General features: G+C 35.1%; 1 protein-coding gene across 5 annotated transcripts in view; it reads left to right on the forward strand.

Moving 5' to 3' along the window:
• Positions 1–22121: 22121 nt before the first annotated feature.
• Positions 22122–23474, forward strand: part of LOC106063092 (mucin-like protein) — a 100596-nt gene continuing 99243 nt past the window's right edge. For 2 of the 5 annotated variants that reach the window (XM_056003632.1, XM_056003631.1), the window contains exon 1: positions 22126–22378. In XM_056003632.1, the coding sequence (XP_055859607.1) occupies positions 22321–22378 (58 nt within the window). In that variant the 5' untranslated portion in view covers positions 22126–22320. Of the gene's footprint in view, positions 22379–23474 lie in introns of all 5 variants that reach the window. The other 3 variants (XM_056003633.1, XM_056003630.1, XM_056003629.1) reach the window with 3 other exon arrangements.

Here is a 23474-nt window from a genome sequence, read left to right on the forward strand (position 1 = left end):
ATGTTGATAGCGTCAACATCTATGACAAATTGTCATCATTACCGTCATCAGAATCCTAGTATTGATGACATCATGGAATGAACAGATAAATTATCTTGTATTTTAGGAAAGAAATATTTGTTTTAGTTTGTAATGAAAAAGAAATCCCAACTATGAAATTCCATGAAATCAAAACTTTCGTACGTAAAAATGTTCTATCAAATAATGTGTGCTAGTTTGTTTTTCTATTTCCGCTTTGATCGGCAGAGGTCATTATTACATTCCATGTGTTTGCATAGCTCAAAGGAAGATCCCCCCTTGTGATATGCTAAGTGCTACAAGCCCTACCTAGTCGGCACTATGACCAGGTACTCCAACAGAATCAGCACGACATAATGGTATGAGATAAACTTGAAAGAACTAACCCCCTTTCTCCTCCTCCCCCGCCCCAAATAACCCTCTGCCCTGCAGCCATAGCCAAAACAGCCTTGACCTAGTTACAAGTATGTCTTGAAGACTAAAAGAAATATATGTCAACTGATTGTAGACCACAATAAAATACCAACTGCACGTAACTAAGTAATGTAACAATGAGGTAAGTACAAGTGTGGTTGTGACAAACTCAGCTCCAACGTAAGCCTTCATCTACAGATCTATCAATCTCTATATCGACCTATTTAATTGAAATCGATTCTATTTATGCCTCTTTGTCGATCTCTCTCTCTCTCTCTATTTGATTCTCTCTCTTTTTATCACTTTATCGATTTAATTCTCTCTCTCTCATTCTCTGTTTCTCTCTCTCTCTCTCTCTATTTGATTCTCTCTCTTTTTATCTCTTTATCGATTTAATTCTCTCTCTCTCATTCTCTGTTTCTCTCTCTCTCTCTCTCTATTTGATTCTCTCTCTTTTTATCTCTTTATCGATTTAATTCTCTCTCTCTCATTCTCTGTTTCTCTCTCTCTATTTGATTCTCTCTCTTTTTATATCTTTATCGATTTAATTCTCTCTCTCTCATTCTCTGTTTCTCTCTCTCTCTATATCTATCTATCTATCTATCTATCTATCTATCTATCTATCTATCTATCTATCTATCTATCTATCTATCTATCTATCTATCTATCTATCTATCTATCTATCTACCTATTTATGTTCATCATTTTATTGATTATATTGTATATTTATTAATAAAAGATATCATTGTGTCAGATAGTTTAGTCTCCTATTAGGAAAACACATGAAGCCAAACACTGAGCCGTACAATTAGTTTTTAAACAAATTTAAAGTGAAAATAATTTTTCTCAGACGTAAACTTTTTTGTTAAATGATAGTTTCTGGATATTAGATGCTGACTGGTAAATGGATTGTTATCATGTTGTTGTTGTTATTGTTGTTTTTTTGCGTAATACACGGTACGTAGCTGTCGACACTGAAAATGTGTTTTAAACAATATCAACATAGTTTCTCTTATGTGTGTGTGTGTGTGTGCATGTGTGTGTTGTATTAGTATATGCGTACGTGTAAATAACAAGATTGAATGGACGTAAGCTTTTCTAACTTGCAACACTATAATCAATAATATGATGACATTTAGCAAAGTGGAAAAGAAACATTTAGATCCCGATCTAAGTCCCAGGGTTAACATGACTGAGTTACTTATCGACCTGAAAAAAGATCGCAAGTAATGGGGCCTAATCAGGTCGGATAAGTTAATGAGTGCTAGTTGTGGGCTAGTTGTGGGCTAGTTGTGGGCTAGTGTCTGTGTGTATATTTTTCCTTCGCCTGTAACATTAATAAGAAAAACATTTTAAAAAATATTTAAACAAAAAACTAAGCTTATAGTAACTGTAATTGTATCAGTTTTGATCAGTCATATAATTGCATGGGCTATCGATACGACATAATAAATCTGTGCGATTAGAAATATTTTTACCAATTGTTTTTGTTTAGCTTTTACCTTTCTCAATGCTGCTATGATCCCTTCTCTTGTCTGGACCAGTTGGGAAAGGGAAGGGAAGAAGGGTGCAAATTAGTGAATGAATGAATTAAAAAAAAAAAGATCACTTAGGGCGCAATAAGTGTAAGCAAGGAGACTAATTCAATTTAAACCGCCACATCTGTCTAGTATGATTTCTTTCCCTTGTTCAAGTACAAAACCAAATTTTTAATTACTTATTATATATATAGATAATAAACTAATTATCGAGACTTGTTTCTGTCTCTGCAACTCGTTCATTTGACTGAGAGTTGACTCACTGAAAGGTAATTAAGAGTTGACTGACTGAAAAGTAATTAAGAGTTGACTGACTGAAAGGTAATTAAGAGTTGACTGACTGAAAGGTAATCAAGAGTTGACTGACTGAAAGGTAATTAAGAGTTGACTGACTAAAAGGTAGTTAAGAGTTGACTGACTGAAACGTAATTAAGAGTTGACTGACTGAGAGTTGACTGAGAGTTGACTGACTGAAAGTTAATTAAGAGTTGACTGACTGAGAGCAGACTGAGAGCAGACTGAGAGTTGACTGAGAGTTGACTGACTGAAAGTTAATTAAGAGTTGACTGACTGAGAGCAGACTGAGAGCTGACTGAGAGCAGACTCAGAGTTGACTGAGAGTTGACTGACTGAAAGTTAATTAAGAGTTGACTGACTGAGAGCAGACTGAGAGTTGACTGAGAGTTGACTGACTGAGAGCTGACTAAGAGTTGAATGACAGAGAGTTGACTGACAAAGAGTTGAGAGTCGATTGTATTTATAAGCATTATTTCTAAGAGCAGGAAACGTTGCTGCTCCAACTAAAGTAAGGAATGAAAAAAAAATACGTATGCACTTTTACACACTTACATATAAATACATATACATTTAAGAACCAAAAAATGTATTCATCTTTTTTTTTTGTTTATTGGCACAATTCAAATATTGTATGTACACTTTACTGCAATAATATATAAGATTACGACCAATGTACAGAGGTCTTCCACTGGTAACACTCTATTCAATATTTTAAAACAGACTTTGATACATAAAAAAGAGAATGATTCTATAATGTACAACGTTAAGTATGTATACACATATGTTTGCATATGTTAGTAGATGAGATAATTCCCTTTTTTTTCTGCGTAAGTGCATGCACTATGTCGCGGCTTCTCTATTTTCCTACGTGTTACTAATGAAAGAAATCACTGTCGACTCGTCCATTAGGTGCATTAAGTGCAGAGAAAACAAACTGAAAGATAGACATGCAAGATAAACAGATCGATAAATTAATGATCATCGTCAGCGAAGGACAAATGGAGAGCACTTTAAAGCTTGATTCTAATCATTATACATATACGTTGCTTCTGTACAAGTAAAAAATAAGTTAATATCTTAAGAGTTTATAAAGATGGAGTTTGGCAGTGTTTCTGCTTTTTCTGAAATTTTACTTGTGACGGTGGCGCTGCCGCGCCTCTCTAAACAAGCAAGGAGTTCAGGGGAAGTGCCAGCGAGATTCTTAGCCAAGTGTATTCCTGGATTCTGAGCTTCATAAATTGATTCTTTCGAGACCAAATCGAACTATCTCTATTGGTTAGATCACAGATTGTAGCATGTGTGTGTATGTGTGCATGTCACGCTTGACAGCACATGATAATAGCTGACCAGTGGTACGTGAACTGTCAGAATTATTAGGTCACATTGCGCGTGCGTGGAAAAAAAAAAGCCTGATCCTTCTAGACAAACATAAACTAAATGCAGGGAAAAGGTGGAATTTTGGGAATCTTGTAGAATTGAATATCAATGACGTAAAGAATCCAGAAGAATCCAGTATTGTCATATTTAAGGAGCGTAGCTAGGTCCTCTTTAGTCATCACGGTCATACGTCTATAGTCATTATTCCATGTGGATAGTTTGGTGTACTTATTTATGTTAGATTATTGATCGCCTGTACTTTAACAGTGTGTTACTTGAATTCTAGTACTTTATGTCAGTCATCAATGTCAGGGGTGTACTGAGAATCTGGCATTTCATTTTGCCCTGGAAGAAAACACCAGGGTTTTCAAGCCGGGAGAAGGCCATATAGCAACGTAATGCGCTTAGCAGAGTGATGCGAAAGTGTTATTAGCGGCCCCCGAAAGGGGAAAAGACGCTATTAGTTTTGTGCGAAATGTCTGTCCGTCTGTCCATCTGTCGGTCTGTCCGTCCGTCCCGTTTAGATCTCGTAAACTAGAAAAGATATTGAAAATCAGACATCACAATATTTTAGACCATTCAAAGTTCTGATGCAACAGCTACTTTTTTTTTTCTGAAAGTGAAAAATCTAATTTTAAAAAATCAGTTATGCAAGCACTTTTTTAAAGAGAAAAAGCTAATTAGTATGCATTATAAGTTAAACCTAATTTAAAACGAATAGTAATCTTGTAAACTTCATTTTCCTGACTTATCTTCCGGAGTACCACACAGTATATAAGGATTCGAATAAGAGATTGAGTCTTTTCAAGACAAATAGATCAATTGTAAGACATCAGTTAGGACAGGGGAGGCGCGGTAGCTGAGCGGTAAAGCGCTTGGCTTCCGAACTGGGGGTCCCGGGTTCGAATCCTGGTGAAGACTGGGATTTGAGTCCACTCAGCTCTAATGGGTACCTGACACCTGTCTTTTGTAACCTTTTTTTTTGTTTTTTGTCGTTTTAAAAAAAATTATCAATTCATATTTGAGTAGAACTCAAGTATTATAGTAAATGTTGTCAATATAAAAACAATATTAATAATGTGATTTCTAAGAAGAAGTATGCTTAGTTGTTTTCTTGAGCGCCATGTCGAGCTTGTTTGAGACGGCTATCAGAAATGCTACTAGCTAAGGGTGGAGTTATGACGTTATACTTCATGTTTACTGCAGCAGAAAATAAAAGAAGTTTATTATTCACAAGTCTCGCACTGTGCCTTTTTTTTCCTTGATCGCTACGTGGAAGTGGGGGGGGGGGAGAGATTGAAGTAGCATGATAGACTGGAGGACGGGAATGAGAGAGAGAGAGAGAGGTGGGGGGGACTAAATATGGAGCTTAGAAGAAATAGGAGGAGAGGGGGACAGACAATGAGAAAAAGAAAAAGAGAGAGAGACTGAAACAGACAGAGAGAGAGAGGAAAAGAAACAGAAAGAGAGTGAGTGAGAAAGAGAGATAATTTCAAAGATAATAGTAAGAACCAAAAGAGGAAACGTTAATTTAGGATTAAAACAAGACTATAAAAAAATGTTTGTGTGGAAACACAAACTCAAAATCGGCCCCCGAAGTGGTCCACGCAGGCAGGTAAAAGGGCAGGTTTCAATATTTTCAGAAAGAATATCAGATTAGAATTCTATCAAAGGCAAATGAGAAAGAAGGTCCAGCAGACCAAGGGAAAGGTTATTGATCTAAGTATTGTATGTATTATGATGGCATTCACCATATCCTCACCGACAATAATTATAATAATATACTTATTAATTGTTGTTTTAAATTATGTTTAATTATATGCATACTAAATAGATTTTTTCTGTTTAAAAATAAAAGTAAACTTTTTTTTGTAAATGTATAGTTAGTATGACAGAACTTACTTAACTTAGCAATACAATTGTAAAAACAATTTCATTTTCACAAAAAATCTAAAACCGTTTGAATGAATGTTATCCATAGATGGTAAATAGTAACCTCTCGTGTTTGTTTGTATTAATAGTGAATTGTTGTAAAATTGGTATGTTTTCATGAAAAAAACTGCTTACATAGTTGATTTTAAAAAATTAAATTTTTCACTTTCAAAGAAAAAATAATATCATGATGTCGAATTTTCAATATCTTTTCTAGTTTACGAAATCTAAACGGTACGGACAGAGGGACGGACAGACATCCCACACAAAACTTATAGCGTCTTTTCCCCTTTTAGGGGCCGCTAAAAATATTGAAACTATTTCATTAATTAATAACATTTATGGCATTTATTTAAGCGTTGATATAAAATAGAGACAGCCTGAAATCAAATGAAATTAGACCGGTAAAATGTCTCATGTTTCATAGACCGAATGCAATCTAATTACTGAATCAAATAATAAAAAAAAAAAAGAATATGATGTATGTGAAAAGTCAGGGAGTGAACTCCCCTTGACTCTTATTCTAGTTATTTGCAGTTTTTTTCTTTAGCTGTAACTTGAAACTGTAAGTAGAGTGTCAACATGTTGATACCTGGTCTACATGTACAAGACAGAGGAACTTGACACTGAAAGTGATGGAATGTTGTAAGTACGATAAGAAAACAAAAACTATTTACATTTGTTACTTATTTAGGCTACTATCTTGTCCTCCTGGTCGTGCGGTCGAAGGGCGAGGGTCATGAGTTCAAACATCAGCTACGCCCCTGTCATCATGCAGGAGATTTAGACTAAGCTCTAGTATTCTTCATTTCTGTTTGAACATAACAAACGTGTATAATGAAACAATAAGACAACAGGGGCGTATCTAGGAAGTTGACATCATTAGGGGGTCCGGAAGGCTTGGCCTCTTTGGCGACCCCAGCATTTTGCGTAATATTTAATATTTAATGTAAAAAAAAATAATTTTGAGGCCCCTTAAGTGGGGCCCAGGGGAGTTTTTAATTTTAATTCTCCTCCACCTCCCCACCCTAGCTACGCCACTGTACGACAATGTTTTAAGCCTTCAACTCAGGATTGCTTTTACTGTTGAATTCTACTTTTGACTCAATTTTAAAAACTATTTATTTAGATTTGCTGTTGAAATAATGCAAATTGTGTTTTCACTTTGATCTATTGTTTCTCAGACTAATTGTATTTGTTTATTTTTTTATTTTAGTTTGACCATTTTTAGTTTCTATTTACGATAATGCCAAACTAGATTGTTTTCATAGGTGTCACCTTTTATTTTGTTTTTACCTGTTGCTTTTACCACCAGCAACACAAATACGACCTTGAGTGCTGTCATTATGGCATGTGATCAGTCACACTTAAGTAGTAAAGTAGGGGTAGGTAGAGAGAGGCTTGAGACCAATATACAAGATCAACGTGAAGGGGAGGGGGTAGAAATTCTTCAGCTAAAAAGCTACAAATAATTTAATCAGCTTATATCAGATGACTATGTCTGTCTGTCTTGTACACATTTTGAACACCTTATCTCTCCCACTTTGTGTTCTAGAAGCATGTTGAAAGTTTCTTACTCAACTTCCTAACAAAACATGAATCAAATAGATTAACACAGTAATGGACAAAAAACGGCCTGCGGGCCAGACGTAGCCCGCGACGTGGTTTCATCCGGCCCACCGAAAAGTCGGCTCAAAGAAGGGAAAATCCCACCCCCCTTTTTCCCCGCATTGTTAAAGATTGTATAAAAATTTTTAAAGTATGTTAAAAATGATAAAAGAAGCCTACTAGACGAAGTGATCAGCCATTCCTTTCCTTCAATAAAAGACTTTACGCTATTCTCCGTCCTAATGTTATGGCCTAGACATGGACATACAACACGAAACGTAAACCAAAGCTTGAAGGCTTAAGTGTCTGTATGGCATCACCAAGCCTATTCCAAAAAAAAACAAAAAAAAAACAGATAAAAATTTATACGTGTCATCTTATATATGTGTCATGTTATATACTTGTCATGTTATATATGTGTCATGTTATATACTTGTTATGTTATATATGTGTCATGTTATATACTTGTTATGTTATATACTTGTCATGGTATATACTTGTCATGTTATATACGTGTCATGTTATATACGTGTCATGTTATATATGTGTCATTTTATATACTTGTCATGTTATATATGTGTCGTGTTATATACTTGTTATGTTATATACGTGTCATGTTATATACGTGTCATGTTATATATGTGTCATGTTATATACTTGTCATGTTATATATGTGTCATGTTATATACTTGTTATGTTATATACTTATCATGGTATATACTTGTCATGTTATATACGTGTCATGTTATATACGTGTCATGTTATATATGTGTCATGTTATATACTTGTTATGTTATATACGTGTCATGGTATATACTTGTCATGTTATATACTTGTCATGTTATATATGTGTCATGTTATATATGTGTCATGTTATATATGTGTTATGTTATATACGTGTCATTTTATATACTTGTCATGTTATATATGTGTCATGTTATGTGCTTTTCATGTTATATATGTGTCATATTATATACTTGTCATGTTATATACTTGTAATGGTATATACTTGTCATGTTATATATTTGTCATGTAATATATGTGTCATGTTATATATGTATAATGTTATATACGTGTCATGTTATATATGTGTCATGTTATATATGGGTCATGTTATAAATGTGTCATGATATATACTTGTCATGTTATATATGTGTCATGTTTTATATGTGTCATGTAATATATGTGTCATGTTATATATGTGTCATGTTATATATGTGTCATGTTATATATGTGTCATGTTATATACGTGTCATGTTATATATGTGTCATGTAATATATGTGCCATTTTATATGAAATGATGTATTTGATGGGCTGAATTTTATGCTTAATGCTAGGGACGACATAGGCACTGAGTCCATGACAATGTGTGTACATATTTTGTTAATGTAATGTTTATGTGCATGCATTATGATGAAGGTAGATAAGGTCGTGCTGACTGGACTTCACTGGACTGCCGTTCAGTAGTCTCGATTGTCAGGGGTTTCGTACCCTGCCCTCTGCCCCCCCCCCCCCCCGTCATCTTGCGGGAGGTTTGGACTAGGAAGTAGATTATCTTCTACCTTTAACTCTGAAGGAAGCTGTAAAGTACCACTCATTATATTTCATAAACATTCAGTAGATATAAATATTTACACGCTAAGTTTCACCTCCTAATACTCACATTATAAGATAAATAGGAAGGAGGGAGAGGAGGAGAATGTTTATAAAAAAGTAGAACAAGGACGTGGCAGTTTTTCATTAAAAGTAAAGATTTGTTAAAAGCAATTGAAAAATAAAATATACAACTCAGGGGGGCTAAACGAAATTCCATTTCTTGCTTCGCTTTGACGTTTACAAGTCATTACTTCCCTTATTTTTTAATCATATTTTTTTTTTCTGGACTCTGGCCTAGAAATTATTTTATCAGATTATGTCCTGCTCTCCCGCTGTTCTTAATCCCTAAATCTATTTTTAAAAACTATTTATAGTAAATAGTTTTAAAAAGGTAGGCTATATTGATAAAGGTAGGGGGATATTTTATTTATAATTCAGTGATAAACAGCTTTGTTATTGTAAAATATAATGTTCTACGAAATATTTATTATACTAGATAATTATTCAATCACATTCTTTAGGGCTCATACTGAACCATTTTAATGCAGTGATGCTCAAAATACGGCCAGCGGACCAGATCCAGTCGCAACAAAGTTCCATCCGGCCCGATAAAACGTCGGCACAAATGTAGAATATTCCCCCCAACCCCACACACAAAAAAAAGGTTAACAATATATCTTTACCTATGTTAGAGCCCTCATTTTTTCTCTGATCAATAGGCACCATGACCTTTATCACTTTGATGTAAAATCTACCAGGAAAAGTGAGCGGATCTTTACTTTTTCATGGAACATGATAATAAGCCAACATATATGTCATTTAAAAGAAACGTAATATATAGACGTTGTGACGATACGAAACTTGCATGCAAAAGTTCATTTGAGTTTTTTTTTCCCAGCAAACCGTGAGAAACTTTAAATTTTAACTTAATCAATTATTTTCATGTCCACCCATACTTAATTTCTTTTAGGATTTATCTCCCCTCGCACTGTTTCTCACGGGACGAATCTCGACGTAAAACATTAACTAGCTTCTCTAGGGCTAACTTTTAATTATTGACCGCTGTGCAGATGACCAGTACACAATACTCGCTGCACGCAGCGGCCTAATAACTTTTCACACCTATTCTCCCCCCCCCCCTCCCGCAGGATACTCATCGCCCTAAGAATAGCGTTGCACTCGCTTAAGACTTTACTCTCACGGTGGGCAACGAATACTGACCATAAATCTGACCTGACGCCTGACATCTCCGGTACATCGATACATGTGAGAAAATCAGCTAGGTATCTTCCCCACCCGTTAAACAAAATGCCCCAACTATATATAGAGAGAGACCTAAGCATTCTGAGTTAGGCCCGCTAGGATTCATTCAGTCTACTCCGTTAGGAAATTTATTAGTGATGTTTCGTTAGGGACAAACGGGTAAGTGTAAACATTTTACTATACTTATTTTATCTTATAGGAATGTGTGAGTACACATTAGTACACAACCACGTTCCCCGTCATTACATTATGACTTTATTATGTATGTACATTGTGCTATTCTATGTCAATGCTATATCTTCATATAGTATTATTAATGCCGCTATGGTTGTCTACCTTTGAAGCCATAGTTATTATATTTGATTTGTTATGTTTCATCCATTCCTGTATCTTAGTGATTGATGTAAACAATAACCTTTCGTGAATCTAAGTACTGATTAGAACTTAGATCACAGTGCTCTAAACTTACAGAGCCCATGTGAAATTAACTATTTCACATCTCTGTTATATATCCCACATACATATTATTATTTCTCACACGCTTGTGAACTTATAGTTCCTTGGATGAATGTATTTTGATTAATTAGAGCAAACCCTTATATGGTATCTCGATCCCTAGTATTTTACTTTCATCTTATCCTTTACTATATAATATGCTCATTCCCCATTTTACTATAACTGATTGCTTATCGTCATAATCAAATTTAATGGATGAATCATGACTAGTATCATCCTACATTGTATGATGACGCATTTATTGTGGTTATCTTACTTGTATCTTTTTGTTATTGAGTTATATGCATGCTTTGAGATTTTATACTTACTTAATTGTCTTAAATGCCTTATTGGGATTGATACCAATGCCTACATCTGATTGATTGCAAGGCATATGGGAATCCCTACTCAATGTCTTTAGGAGGTTCCTAATTGTCTGTCTTATCCCCAGCCTGGTTGCTACCCCGATTGCTACCCCTGGTTGCTACCCGGTTGCTACCCCTGGTTGCTACACACGATTGCTACACCCGACTGCTATAACTACCAGATTTCCACCAAAGCTGTAACCGGAGCAGACCACACCAGATACCCCCCCCCCCCCAATTATATACCTGTTAGCAAGAAGGCATTGCCTACTGTCCTTGGCCTTAACATATTGCCCAGTGCCCACAGTGCCCTATACTGCCCAGTATCATCTGCCCAGTACCCGGCCAAAACTGTCCACTGCCCAGATTAGAGCAACCTTCTCAGCAGAAGATAAACTGGTGTTGAGTTAGCACGGCTCTCTACGAGCTAGAGATCACAGCTGAGAGATCGTCCCACTACAACTTAGTCTGCAGCACCAACCCTCTACTGCTAAACAGGCAGAGGCCTCGCCCTAGAGCCAGCTTACCTACAGCATAGAAAATATCCCGAGCCGACGTCCTAAGACAGATCCGGATGACTCATTCTTCTGAGTGCCAGTCTTTCGACCGCCAGAAGACGACCTACGGGCTAGCAGCTAAGAAAATAAGTAGCCAGACATAGGAACACTCTTCTCTTCCAATCACTCAATAATTAGCAATCCATGATGAACAATTATGTTAGATATTAGCACCTTCATTTCATTTCTTAATTATAATTTTATTTGATCATTTATCTTTTGTAAACTTTTCATTTATTAAATTATTTTACTTATGAACGTATAATATTGGTCTGTTCTTACTGTTAGTTGCGGCGTGCCTGTACAAAATCTTATATGTGAGCGGGATAAACTAATAAAATTTCCTCTAGACAAACAAGCCCAAGTATTAACAAAATAAACATCTCGTCACAGACGTCATTATGAAACCAATATGGCGGAGGTCAAGCTAGCTACAATGTTGCTCACGTTTTAAGTAGAGAAATGAAACCATGAAGCCGCAATATAAAAGAAAAGGTGAACTTAAAATATCCCACTAATTAATGCAAGTGCTAGAGCTACTAGTTTCTCATGAAATTATGTCTCAGAACGATTTCATTTCGTTTGTGTAACTTTTCGGTAATGTGGCACGCGACACGAGTGTCGGAAATTATAATGGTACGCAGGTCTAATTACTGGTCTAATGAACTCCATTGATTTTAGCAAAGTCTAACAAAAACTACATCCGTCGGCCAACAATGAAACCAAATTATGGACTCTTTCACCACACACGCGTCCGTTGTGCATGGTGCAAGGTAACTTTCCGTTGTGCATGGTGGAAGGTAACATTGCGGTTGTGGATAGTTTTTACCTCACAACCTCTGATGTACATTCTCAAAATTTTGAAACCTGTCATGTTTACCGTGGGTGGACTTTTCGGAAGCAACAACTGATTTGTGTGATACCGAAACTCTATTATATTTTTTGTTTCGGTGCTGCTTGTCACAAAACGTACATTAACCCCGAGGACGAGAACGGTCCCACGGACTAGAGACTTTCAACTTCAGTAGTTTAGTCGTCGCTCACAGTTATAGCATACCTGATACTCTTTGACTCGTAATAAAGTTGGGACGTGTATCGAGGCGAATAAACTGCTTGGCCACGTTTTGTTCAAGGGTGATATTGAATAGAGTTCAAACATCCACTCGAATAGAGGTCCAAACAAGAGATTGAACCGTAGCACAGTGAGAATGTTATAAGCATAAAAGATGTGCTATATGGAAGCAATTTGTTTTTAAAGCATTTACCATATAAAAACAATTATTATATTAAAGTACTTATTATATAAAAGCAATTCTTTATTATAGGTCAGTGATGCCGAAAAAAAAGTTTGGAACCAAGCCTTCACTGTAATCAAGCATCTAATGGAGCCAGGTCTTCAATACAAAAAATTCAATAAAAACAATGGAGCAAATCCTTCAACGGATCTAAGGCTTCAATGGAACCAAGCCTTCAATGGAACCAAGCTTTCAATGGAACCAAGCCTTTAATGGAAACAAGCTTTCAATGGAACCAAGCTTTCAATGGAACCAAGCTTTCAATGGAACCAAGCTTTTAATAGAACCAAGCCTTCAATGGAACCAAGCTTTCAATGGAACCAAGCCTTCAATGGAACCAAGCCTTCAAATGTAATGCAACATTTCTAATGGTATTTTTATCTCACAAAGTCAGCAGCCCTTGCCTTGTGAAGTTTCTCTTCCCCTAACTCCTTCACTCATGCGCCTGTGTGCGTGCTGTTATTTCTGGACAGTTAGTAAGTAAAGTATCCCATTCAGAACTTGTGATCTATGGGACAGATGATGATGTAAAGGTCATCTGTTTCTGTTGGCCACGGTTAACGAGGGTGTCATGTGGCCAGCACAACAACCAATCGCCTTTACTCTTCCCAAACTAATTTAATAAACCAAGCCTTCAACGGAGCCAAGCCTTCAATGGAACCAAGCCTTCAATGGAGCCAAGCCTTCAATAAACCAAGCCTTCAATGGAGCCAAGCCTTCAATAAAACCATTCATCCATCCTTCCCATGAAAACGTGGCGCTACAGCCCATTGAGGGCTTTGGCCTGCCTCCCATTCAGATCTCTCCTAAGCCTTTCGTATCCATGCCCTAACCCCTAGCTGCTATAAATCTGCCTCATCACCATTCCATCGCATTGGGGGTCTGCCAATGGGTCGCCTGCCATTTGATTTTTGCCTGTATACAATTTTCGCTTCTCTGTTCTCTGACATTCTATTAAGGTGACCTACCCAATGTACTGTTTTTTTTTAATCGTCACTATCAATAGAACCAAGCTTTCAAGGGAACTAACTCTTTCTTGAATTAAATACTGTGAGCAGAAGCTTGGAGGGGAGTAAAAACATCTGTAGTTAGACCCACCGAAATTAGTTTGAGAATCATGCTGTATTTAAGGCAACGATACAGCTCATTAAGAATCAAACGACACATGAACACGCTGTAGCCTACCAGTTATTTAGTGGAGTTACCCCTTTAATTTTTATCTTTTTTTTAGCACTACACCGATGATAAAAGTCTTTTTTTTTTTTTTGACAATAAAATTATCAATTGTGTGATAACTTGGTGTGATATGACATTTTGTTTAAAGGTATAATCTTTGAGTACTTTTAAGTGTTACTTACGCGTTCGATAATTGCATGGCCTAGTTAACATCTTTGGTACAACATACTGGGAACATTAATACTAGCGACATTCACCCACAGTTAAATAGGTAGTTTTAGGTTGCTTGTGTCATATTTTAAAATCATTTCACGTAAATCACAGAAAAAGGTTTCTCAACATGATTTTAGTTAACGCGACAATGTCCTAAAGTAAACCATAATTCTTAATTAATTTTTTTGAAAATTATTTATTTATTTTTTTTCCTCTTTTGATTTCTTTTTTTTTTTTTTTTTTCATAGTTTTATTTTTAGAAACAAATTCAGCATCCTTTGTCTGAAATTTTACATCTAGAGACACAAAATCATCATAAAAATGTAATGCAACATTTCTAATGGTATTTTTATCTCACAAAGTCAGCAGCCCTTGCCTTGTGAAGTTTCTCTTCCCCTAACTCCTTCACTCATGCGCCTGTGTGCGTGCTGTTATTTCTGGACAGTAAGTAAGTAAAGTATCCCATTCAGAACTTGTGATCTATGGGACAGATGATGATGTAAAGATCATCTGTTTCTGTTGGCCACGGTTAACGAGGGTGTCATGTGGCCAGCACAACAACCAATCGCCTTTACTCTTCCCAAACTAATTTCGGATACCAATTTAGAGCTGGGTGGACTCAGATGCGCCCAAAAATCCCTTAATTAAAATTTTCAGGCTTCGTCAGGATTCGAACCCGTAACTCTCGGTTCGGAAGCCGAGCGCTTTACCACTCAGCTACCGCGCCTCCAGAACAGACTTGCAGACTGTTTAATAGTATACTTGTGTGATCGAATCCAAAAAAAATTCAATACTTCAGAAGCGGCTTCACATAGCTGCTAGGTCACTACAATACCACATAGTTCAGACAACATTTTTCTTTTCAAAACAACTCTTTATGTTGTAGATGTTAATGCCTCATACATCTATTTATATCCTATCAAATCTCTGTATCTCTAAATCTCAAACTTAAACGTGTTGCCATTTCCAATTAAAACCTAACTAGTTCGGCCCTAGATTAATACCAATCACATCGATCTATTCTACTCGTCTTAGCAATGCACACTGGCACATACACAACCCAGGCAGACAACTTCCGCTTCAATAGGGAACATGTGACACATCCAGACAATGAGCTAGCCAGCATTAAGATAACATGGACACGACATGACGATAAGAAACAGTTACTTCCTGGTCTATGATAACTCCTAAACTGTGTCAGTGTAATCAGTTTCTACTCTAGACTAAATCTAGACACTCTAAACACGTTTTATCTTAAAAATAATTAAATGTTTAAAATTTATAATTTATAAATTGTTTTCAAATTTTGAATTAACTAATATCTAAATAAAAAATCTGAGTTCTATTTAGTCAAATTTATAATAACGTCAGATTTACCTGGAGGACATCTTAGGATTGCGCGTTAAAAAAGTAATCTTTGTAAATGCTTAAAACTAAAGCGAGGTCAATGTCAAATATCTTTTTTAAAATTTATTTGCATGAGCATTTTATGGTATTTTACTACATAAATCAAGCTTACAAAGACGGTTTGTGTGGAAACACTAACACAAAATCGGACCCCCGAAGTGGTCCACTCAGGCTGGTAAAAAAGGCAGGTTTCAATATTTTCAGAAAGAACATCAGAATGAAATTCTATCAAAGGCAAATGCCAGAGAAGAATGGTGAAAGTAGGTTGACAGATCTTGTTTGGTACCCCAACGGTCCAGCAGACCAAGGGATAGGTGAAAGTGAAGGTGAAGTTAAATGTGAACCTGGCCTAACTAATGTCTTATAATGATTATCTAATTGATCTATTTGTTTTGTAAAGGGTAATTTTCATATTCAAAGCCTCAAGAAAAAAAAATTCCGTTAAAAAAATAAACAAACTATTTCCTTTACTTCAGTGTTCCATGCTATGGCATAGCACTGCGTTTCACGTGATAATACAATAAAACTACTTATTAATTGTTGTTTTAAATTATGTTCCAATTATATGCATACTGAATAGAATTTTTCTCTTGAAAAAAAGGAAACATTATTTTTGTCAATGTAGTAATAGTATGACAGAACCTATATAACTTAGTAATACAATTGTCAAAAAAAAATATTTTTTTTTACAAATATCTAAAACCGGTTGCATAAATGTTTTAAACATGTTCTAAATGATCTCCTCTCTTACAAATAGCCTCCTGTTTTGTTACTTATAATAGTGAATAGTTGTAAAAAAAAGTGTATTTTTATGAGAAAACAGCTTGCATAGTTGATTTTAAAAATTAAAATTTTCACTTTCAGAAAAGAAAAAAAGTAGCCGTTGCATCAGAACTTCGAATAGTCTAAAAAAAATCATGGCGTCGGATTTTCAATATTTTTTATAGATAGATCTAAATCAGTGATTCCCAAAGTGGTCTATATAGACCCCCAGGGGTCTACGAAGACTTCCAAGGGGTCTACGAAAGTGAAAAAGTAAATTGGAGTCTATGAGATGTCAATGGGGGTCTATGACTTTAATGTTCACACCCTATTAATGTAACTATTTCAAACACTTATAAATGATTTGTACCTTAATACTAATGTATATTTTCAAAAGTAAAATAGTTGTATTTAATTTCAATACTTATTTAAATAGTTAATTTTGTCTACATATAAGTAATGTTTAACAAAAAGAAATTTAGATTTTAAAGCGTTGATTATTTATTTTCTTGTTAAATAAGCGGTTGTCTATAATCAGAGCCTTTTTATGACCATATGAAACCAATTATTATTTCATTATTTGAAACGATGCCACCCTGATAAAAAGAGAAAAGTGAGAAAAAAGTTCAGAATAGATTCACAAAATCTTTCTTCAACATCATTTAGAAAATATGGTGGTTTGTGAGCATTTTACAAGATCTCTTTACCTATAGTCCAATACGGAAAACACTGTAGATAAAACATTGATTTTACCAGCCCTTGAAGTAGTTTTAAAAACAGTTTTACACAAACCTTCATCTGATATTATGAAACGAATTTCTTTTAGTAACACTACAGTTCAAGGGCACATCGGTGGGATGAGCATTAAAGCTGCAAACTGCCTAATGGTCTTCAGCTCCATATTTTTCCCCAGGGCTGACCCATGAAACCTTTCCCATGTTTGGGTGTATAGCTGCAAAGCAGCAGAGGTTTGAATTCTATTTTCCTTCGGCTAGGTAGGCTGCAAGCCAAGGCTAATGAGTACCTCCTGCCCGAAGCTTACTAGTTTAGGCACCAGTAACTCACCTTTGCCCTTTCTCCTGTTAGTGAAATCAACTCCGCAGGCTCAATATTTGAGCCAAACGTGAAAGATCAAGAAATACAAGAGAAATCTTTGTGAAAACTTTTACAATAATACATAAGGCAAATTAATAATAAATATTTAATGTTTGAAGGACTACTGCATAGAACAACGAATTCCTATATGAAACAATATCCTTAGAAACGGATGATGAACATACAAAAAAAAAAACATTTCCAATGTGTATGGTGATTCCAGCAATACATATTAATTTGTTATTTTAATAGGTTTAAATTTGAATTATATCTGTACAAAAGATAGATCTCTCTAACTGTGATGATCACACTTGCCGGGGATTATATTATCAAACTTGACAATTCATTGAAATGAAGAAAGAAACATCTCTCTGTATTTTCTTCAAACTTCTTTAATAACTTCTTCAACTTTCACATCAAATTAACTTCTTAATTCAATAACAACTTGACACTTCATAAATAAAACTTAAAAATACATAAAACTTCACTTAGTATAACTTCAACTTCAACTACTAAAACTTTACTTAATGGACCCGCTAATATCACAAAACTTATTACTCATCGAGGACTAAGCGAGGACCCCGTCTAACTGACTTTCCCTCAATTTATACCTTTCTTAATCGTACATTCCAGAATCATGGAAACTTCTCCCCTAATTATTTTAATAACTTTGACCTTCTAGAAGCTGACGTATACTATTTTTTTCCTTAACCCCTTTCTTTGATTGGATACCTAAAATTAACTTGTTTACGCTGGACACTTGCACTGGTTTGAACTCGAGCTTCTAGAAACTGGTCGAAATAGGTCACAGACTCGACTCGTGACACTAACTGATGATGTAGCTTTACATTACTTTTCACTCTTTGACTCAATGCAGTTAGAAATTAGTTTAAAAAATTAGTTTGTGAATGTGCAAAAATGCAATTTAAGTTAAGCAGGGGGTCTACCGAAAATCAGAAAACATGGCAAGGGGTCTACGAGGCAAAAAAATTTGGGAACCACTGATCTAAATGGACGGACAGGCGGACGGGCGGACGGACAGACCACACAGAACTAATAGCGTCTATTCCACCTTTTTGGGGCCGCTAAAAACGAAAACATATATTGTTGTATACTTTTTTTAGACTGAGTGTATCTGTGATCTTGTGTAGTGCCCCAACGGCCCAACAGACTAAGGTAGAGGTGAAGGTGCTAAAGGTGAAGCAATTGTTAGCCAGTCAAAGGTAAGAGTAGAGCCTTAGTTTGATGGTTCCTCATTAGCTCATATATCACAGTTATTATGACTTACAAAACATTCGTTTTCAATTTCATGACTTACACTAAAAAACAACAACAACAACAACAAGTCATCAAAAATAAAACAACTGGTAGTTCTCAAAGACTATATATATATATATATATATATATATCCAGTTCCAAGACTGTGTGACGTCAGTGTGGATTCTTTGTGACATCGCATTATTTTTCAGCGATGTTGGAAATAAAAAATAAAATTTCATTAAATAAGATCATTAACCCAAGGCCCAAGACTCATACAAGAATCAATTTTTAAAAAGTAACCAATTATTTTATAAACTATTTACTAATAAATTATTTTGTTTGGTAATTCAAAAAAAAAAAAAAACGCAGACGCTTTGTTATTTATTTGAGACCAACTGAAAACAATCCTGGCTAAATTGATGTTTAGACTGGTTTCAATGAGAGTTAGAGGTCATATTAGGGTTACCGTTTACTTTTATCACCAGATGGCGCCAGTGTACTAAGATTACACATATACTTACTTCATGTAGTAAAAACAAAAGGCTAACCAATTGGTTCACTAGGCCTACAAGTACCCAACCTTGATGCGTGATAAGATGGATATTTTAACAATACTGTATTTATCAATCTCATTGGCTACACGACCAAACAAATATACTTGAAGGGTCACAGAAATAAATGTTTTTGAAACAAGAAGAGACATTCTACAATTCTTCAGTAATTAATTTTTTTCTATATCTTAACTTACGCTCTACGCAATGTTGACTTCTAAGTTGTCTTTTTGTCAAATATAAGCCCATATATATACATTATAGCTTTTATATAGCGCTACTTTCATGTTTATATTATGCTCGGAGCACCATGGTGCAATCTCATTTGTGGACAGTTCTATATTCGTCATAAGTGTTTTAAGATAGGTCACGTGTTAACTTGAATTAAGAAACTAAAATGAACAATTAAAGAAATAGGTTCTATGAAACGGATTTTTTAAAATCAAAAATTATATTAAGAGCGCTCAATAAATCATTTAATCCATTGACGTCCTTGGCTTCCCGGTATTAACATTTGTAAGCCTCATTGCACTAAGGCTCTGTGCTGAAGCTAATCCCTTACAGTATGGTCCAGGTATCTGGCAGTGTTCTGTAGGGTTTGTCTGTCTCCGTACATGCACCAGTTCTGTATCAAGCCGACTAGCCTTATCATAGAATATCATAGAATATCATAGAATATCATAAAATAAGTCTTTGAGCACCTTGTTGTCTCGTCTTCCATGTGACAGTGCGACAACTAGAATCATGGTTCTCTCGGATCCTAGCGAAGTAAGTTTCTATCGGAAAGTGTCCACTGCGACAATGTGCTAAAATTGCCTGATCCTTTTTGTGTATTCGTCATCCCTGTATAGGCGTTTGGTAATTAACTAATTGATAATAAAAATAATCATCTCATTCTTTTCTCTCCCGATATTTCAAAGCAGATCAATCGTGCTGTAATCTAATTCGCATTTATTTTGTCTCCAAATATTTCAAAGCAGACCAATTGTGCTGTAATCTAATTCGCATTTATTTTGTCTCCAAATATTTCAAAGCAGACCAATTGTGCTGTAATCTAATTCGCATTTATTTTGTCTCCAAATATTTCAAAGCAGACCAATTGTGCTGTAATCTAATTCGCATTTATTTTGTCTCCAAATATTTCAAAGCAGACCAATCGTGCTGTAATCTAATTCGCATTTATTTTGTCTCCAAATATTTCAAAGCAGACCAATCGTGCTGTAATCTAATTCGCATTTATTTTGTCTCCAAATATTTCAAAGCAGACCAATCGTGCTGTAATCTAATTGGCATTTATTTTGTCTCCAAATATTTCAAAGCAGACCAATTGTGCTGTAATCTAATTCGCATTTATTTTGTCTCCAAATATTTCAAAGCAGACCAATCGTGCTGTAATCTTAATATCCACATTTATTCTGTCTCCAATAACTCTACATCGACACAAATCCATTCGAATATTGAACTCGGCTTTCCTTAATTTGTAATTAGGTCAAAAAGGTATTTCTTGGTATTCCGTGTTTTGTTTTTTTTGTTTTGATTTTTTTTTAAATAGCTAAATTCGTTTTACTGTTTCTAAAGTCTTACTGACAAAAGTTCCATTCATATTAACATCTACCATGAAAACACTTTTTATGTAATCTTAGATTGTTAATTAGTTTACATATTTTTCTCACCGTCTATTGAAAACTTGAAATTGCGACAATGTTTTCTTCTAGTTAAACGATGTTTTTTGAAGTACTAACTACGACAATTATAGTGTCTACTCCATGCGTTTGTCCTTTAACTGACAATAATCTCAATAGTTACTCTATAGGGCATGAAGTGGAAATAGCATCGCATTGAAGAATAGGACGAATCGTATGCACCTACGCCGCCATTGCGTCGCCCGACCAACGGAATAACTTTAACACTTTATTTATGAAAAAAAAAAAAACAACTCGAAGTTTTGTACCTATCTATCTATCTACCTATCTATCTATCTATCTATCTATCTATCTATCTATCTACCTATCTATCTATCTATCTATCTATCTATCTATCTATCTATCTATCTATCTATCTATCTATCTATCTACCTATCTACCTATCTATCTAACTATCTATCTATCTATCTATCTACCTATCTATCTATCTATCTATCTATCTATCTATCTATCTATCTATCTACCTATCTACCTATCTATCTATCTATCTATCTATCTATCTATCTATCTATCTATCTATCTATCTATCTATCTACCTATCTACCTATCTATCTAACTATCTATCTATCTATCTATCTATCTATCTACCTATCTACCTATCTACCTATCTATCTATCTATCTATCTATCTATCTATCTACCTATCTATCTATCTATCTATCTATCTATCTACCTCTGCAGCTTTGTGATTCTCCTTGATGCCCTCAGAAAAGTATTTTACCGCTAAGTTATTCCATGAGATCAAGTTTGTGAGTGCTATCCATGCTATTGTTGTTTTGAAAAACGTGCCTCGCGTAAGCTAGAGTTTCAAAATGTTTACTCTTCTCTTCCAAGGCAAAGCTAACAAAATAATAGTCCGTGCCTGCTCTAAACATTTCGTGAAAAAGCCAAAAAATCAAAGAGCCGTATTCGGCTCCCGACTGACAGTTTGCGACCACTGTCCTAGACTGACCTGGATATACATTATCAATTACTAGTACTAAATAATACTGGTGTAAATTTTTCTTTCGTTTGTTATTAAAGGCTTTTTCTACGCCTTCACTGACAATTGCTTTGATGTAATATTGTGTTTTAATCTTGTTTAGTGTGGAAATTTAATGTTATCCTATTCTGTTTTTTATTATCTTTTTTTTTTAAATATATCTAACAGCTCATTGAGATAAGCTTGACACAGAGGGCACATAACCACTAATCACAGTGGCGGAAGGTTACATTATCTTGAACTTACGTGCTATGTTGTGTTCTATGACATTGTTTTATCTGACTGGATGTGTTCTAAGTGGCTATGGAAGTTTGTATACAGAATCAATTGGTTTATCATAAACACTGTCATTCATTCAAATTATAGACTAATGTACATGCAAGAAACGGTTTAAAAAAAAGTTCTTAAAGACAGCAATGGATTATGTGTGTTTTCTGTTACTACTTTCTGTGATAGTACTGACTGCTAGGTCAGGTAAAAACATTAAAGTAATTAATGTGATGACTATAATGCCTTTTGGTTCATAGTTATATAAACTTTCTATACACTAGCCTTTCACACACACACACACACACCTTGTATTCTTCAACTTGTTAATGACTAGAGTATTCTCCATATTACGCACCTAATCGGCGGTGTTAGGCGCCTACAGGCTGTGTCTTGTGCAGATAAGTCCTAACGGAGGTAACACTCAAGTAACCAAACCAATATAGAAAATACTCAACGCGGACAAAATAGCGCGGAATTATAACTGATGTATATAAAAGTACCGGATTATTAGTAATTTTATGTTCTGGGAAGCATTTTTGTCGATGTCTTTTTCAATATTACTAGATCTGAAAGTATACCATATTTGCATAGAACGAGAGTACTTTAAATTTTATATCATTCCCCATTTTCACCAATGTTGAAAAAATGCCTAGCTTTGCAAAAATAGGATTTTGAAATGTGGTGACTCCGTACAAGCAGTGATGGAATTTCTACGTGACATTTCCTACAATTTATCTTTGTGAATGTTTGTTTTTGTGTTTAAATCTCACAAATATCTTTGCACGTTTTCAAAGTACAATTTTGGAATGTAAATAAATGATATATTTTGAAATTATTCATGTTAGCTTATTATAATTTTTACTTACTGTTTGCATATTTATGTTTTAAGATATCCAAAGTATTTCCTGCGAAATGACATAAAAAATGACGGGCGAAATGACTCTGGACCAGAAGAATGTTTTTTTAGAAGTTAAGTTCGCTTAGTGCGTTATCTCTAGGCGGTGTTGTCGTTTCCAGGGTCACTGGTTCGAATCTTGGTCGGCGCAGTCCCCTATTTTCGTAGCATTTAATTCATTACTTTCTCTCTTAAAAACTTGGTCCCTTGTGCTGCTATCCATTTATTAGCGGCCCCCGAAAGGGGAAAAGACGCTATTAGTTTTGTGCGAAATGTCTGTCCGTCTGTCCGTCCGTCCCGTTTAGATCTCGTAAACTAGAAAAGATATTGAAAATCCGACATCACAATATTTTAGACCATTCAAAGTTCTGATGCAACGGCAACTTTTTTTTTTTCTGAAAGCGA

Source organism: Biomphalaria glabrata, chromosome 11, assembly GCF_947242115.1.
Source record: "Biomphalaria glabrata chromosome 11, xgBioGlab47.1, whole genome shotgun sequence".
Lineage (NCBI taxonomy): Eukaryota > Metazoa > Mollusca > Gastropoda > Planorbidae > Biomphalaria > Biomphalaria glabrata.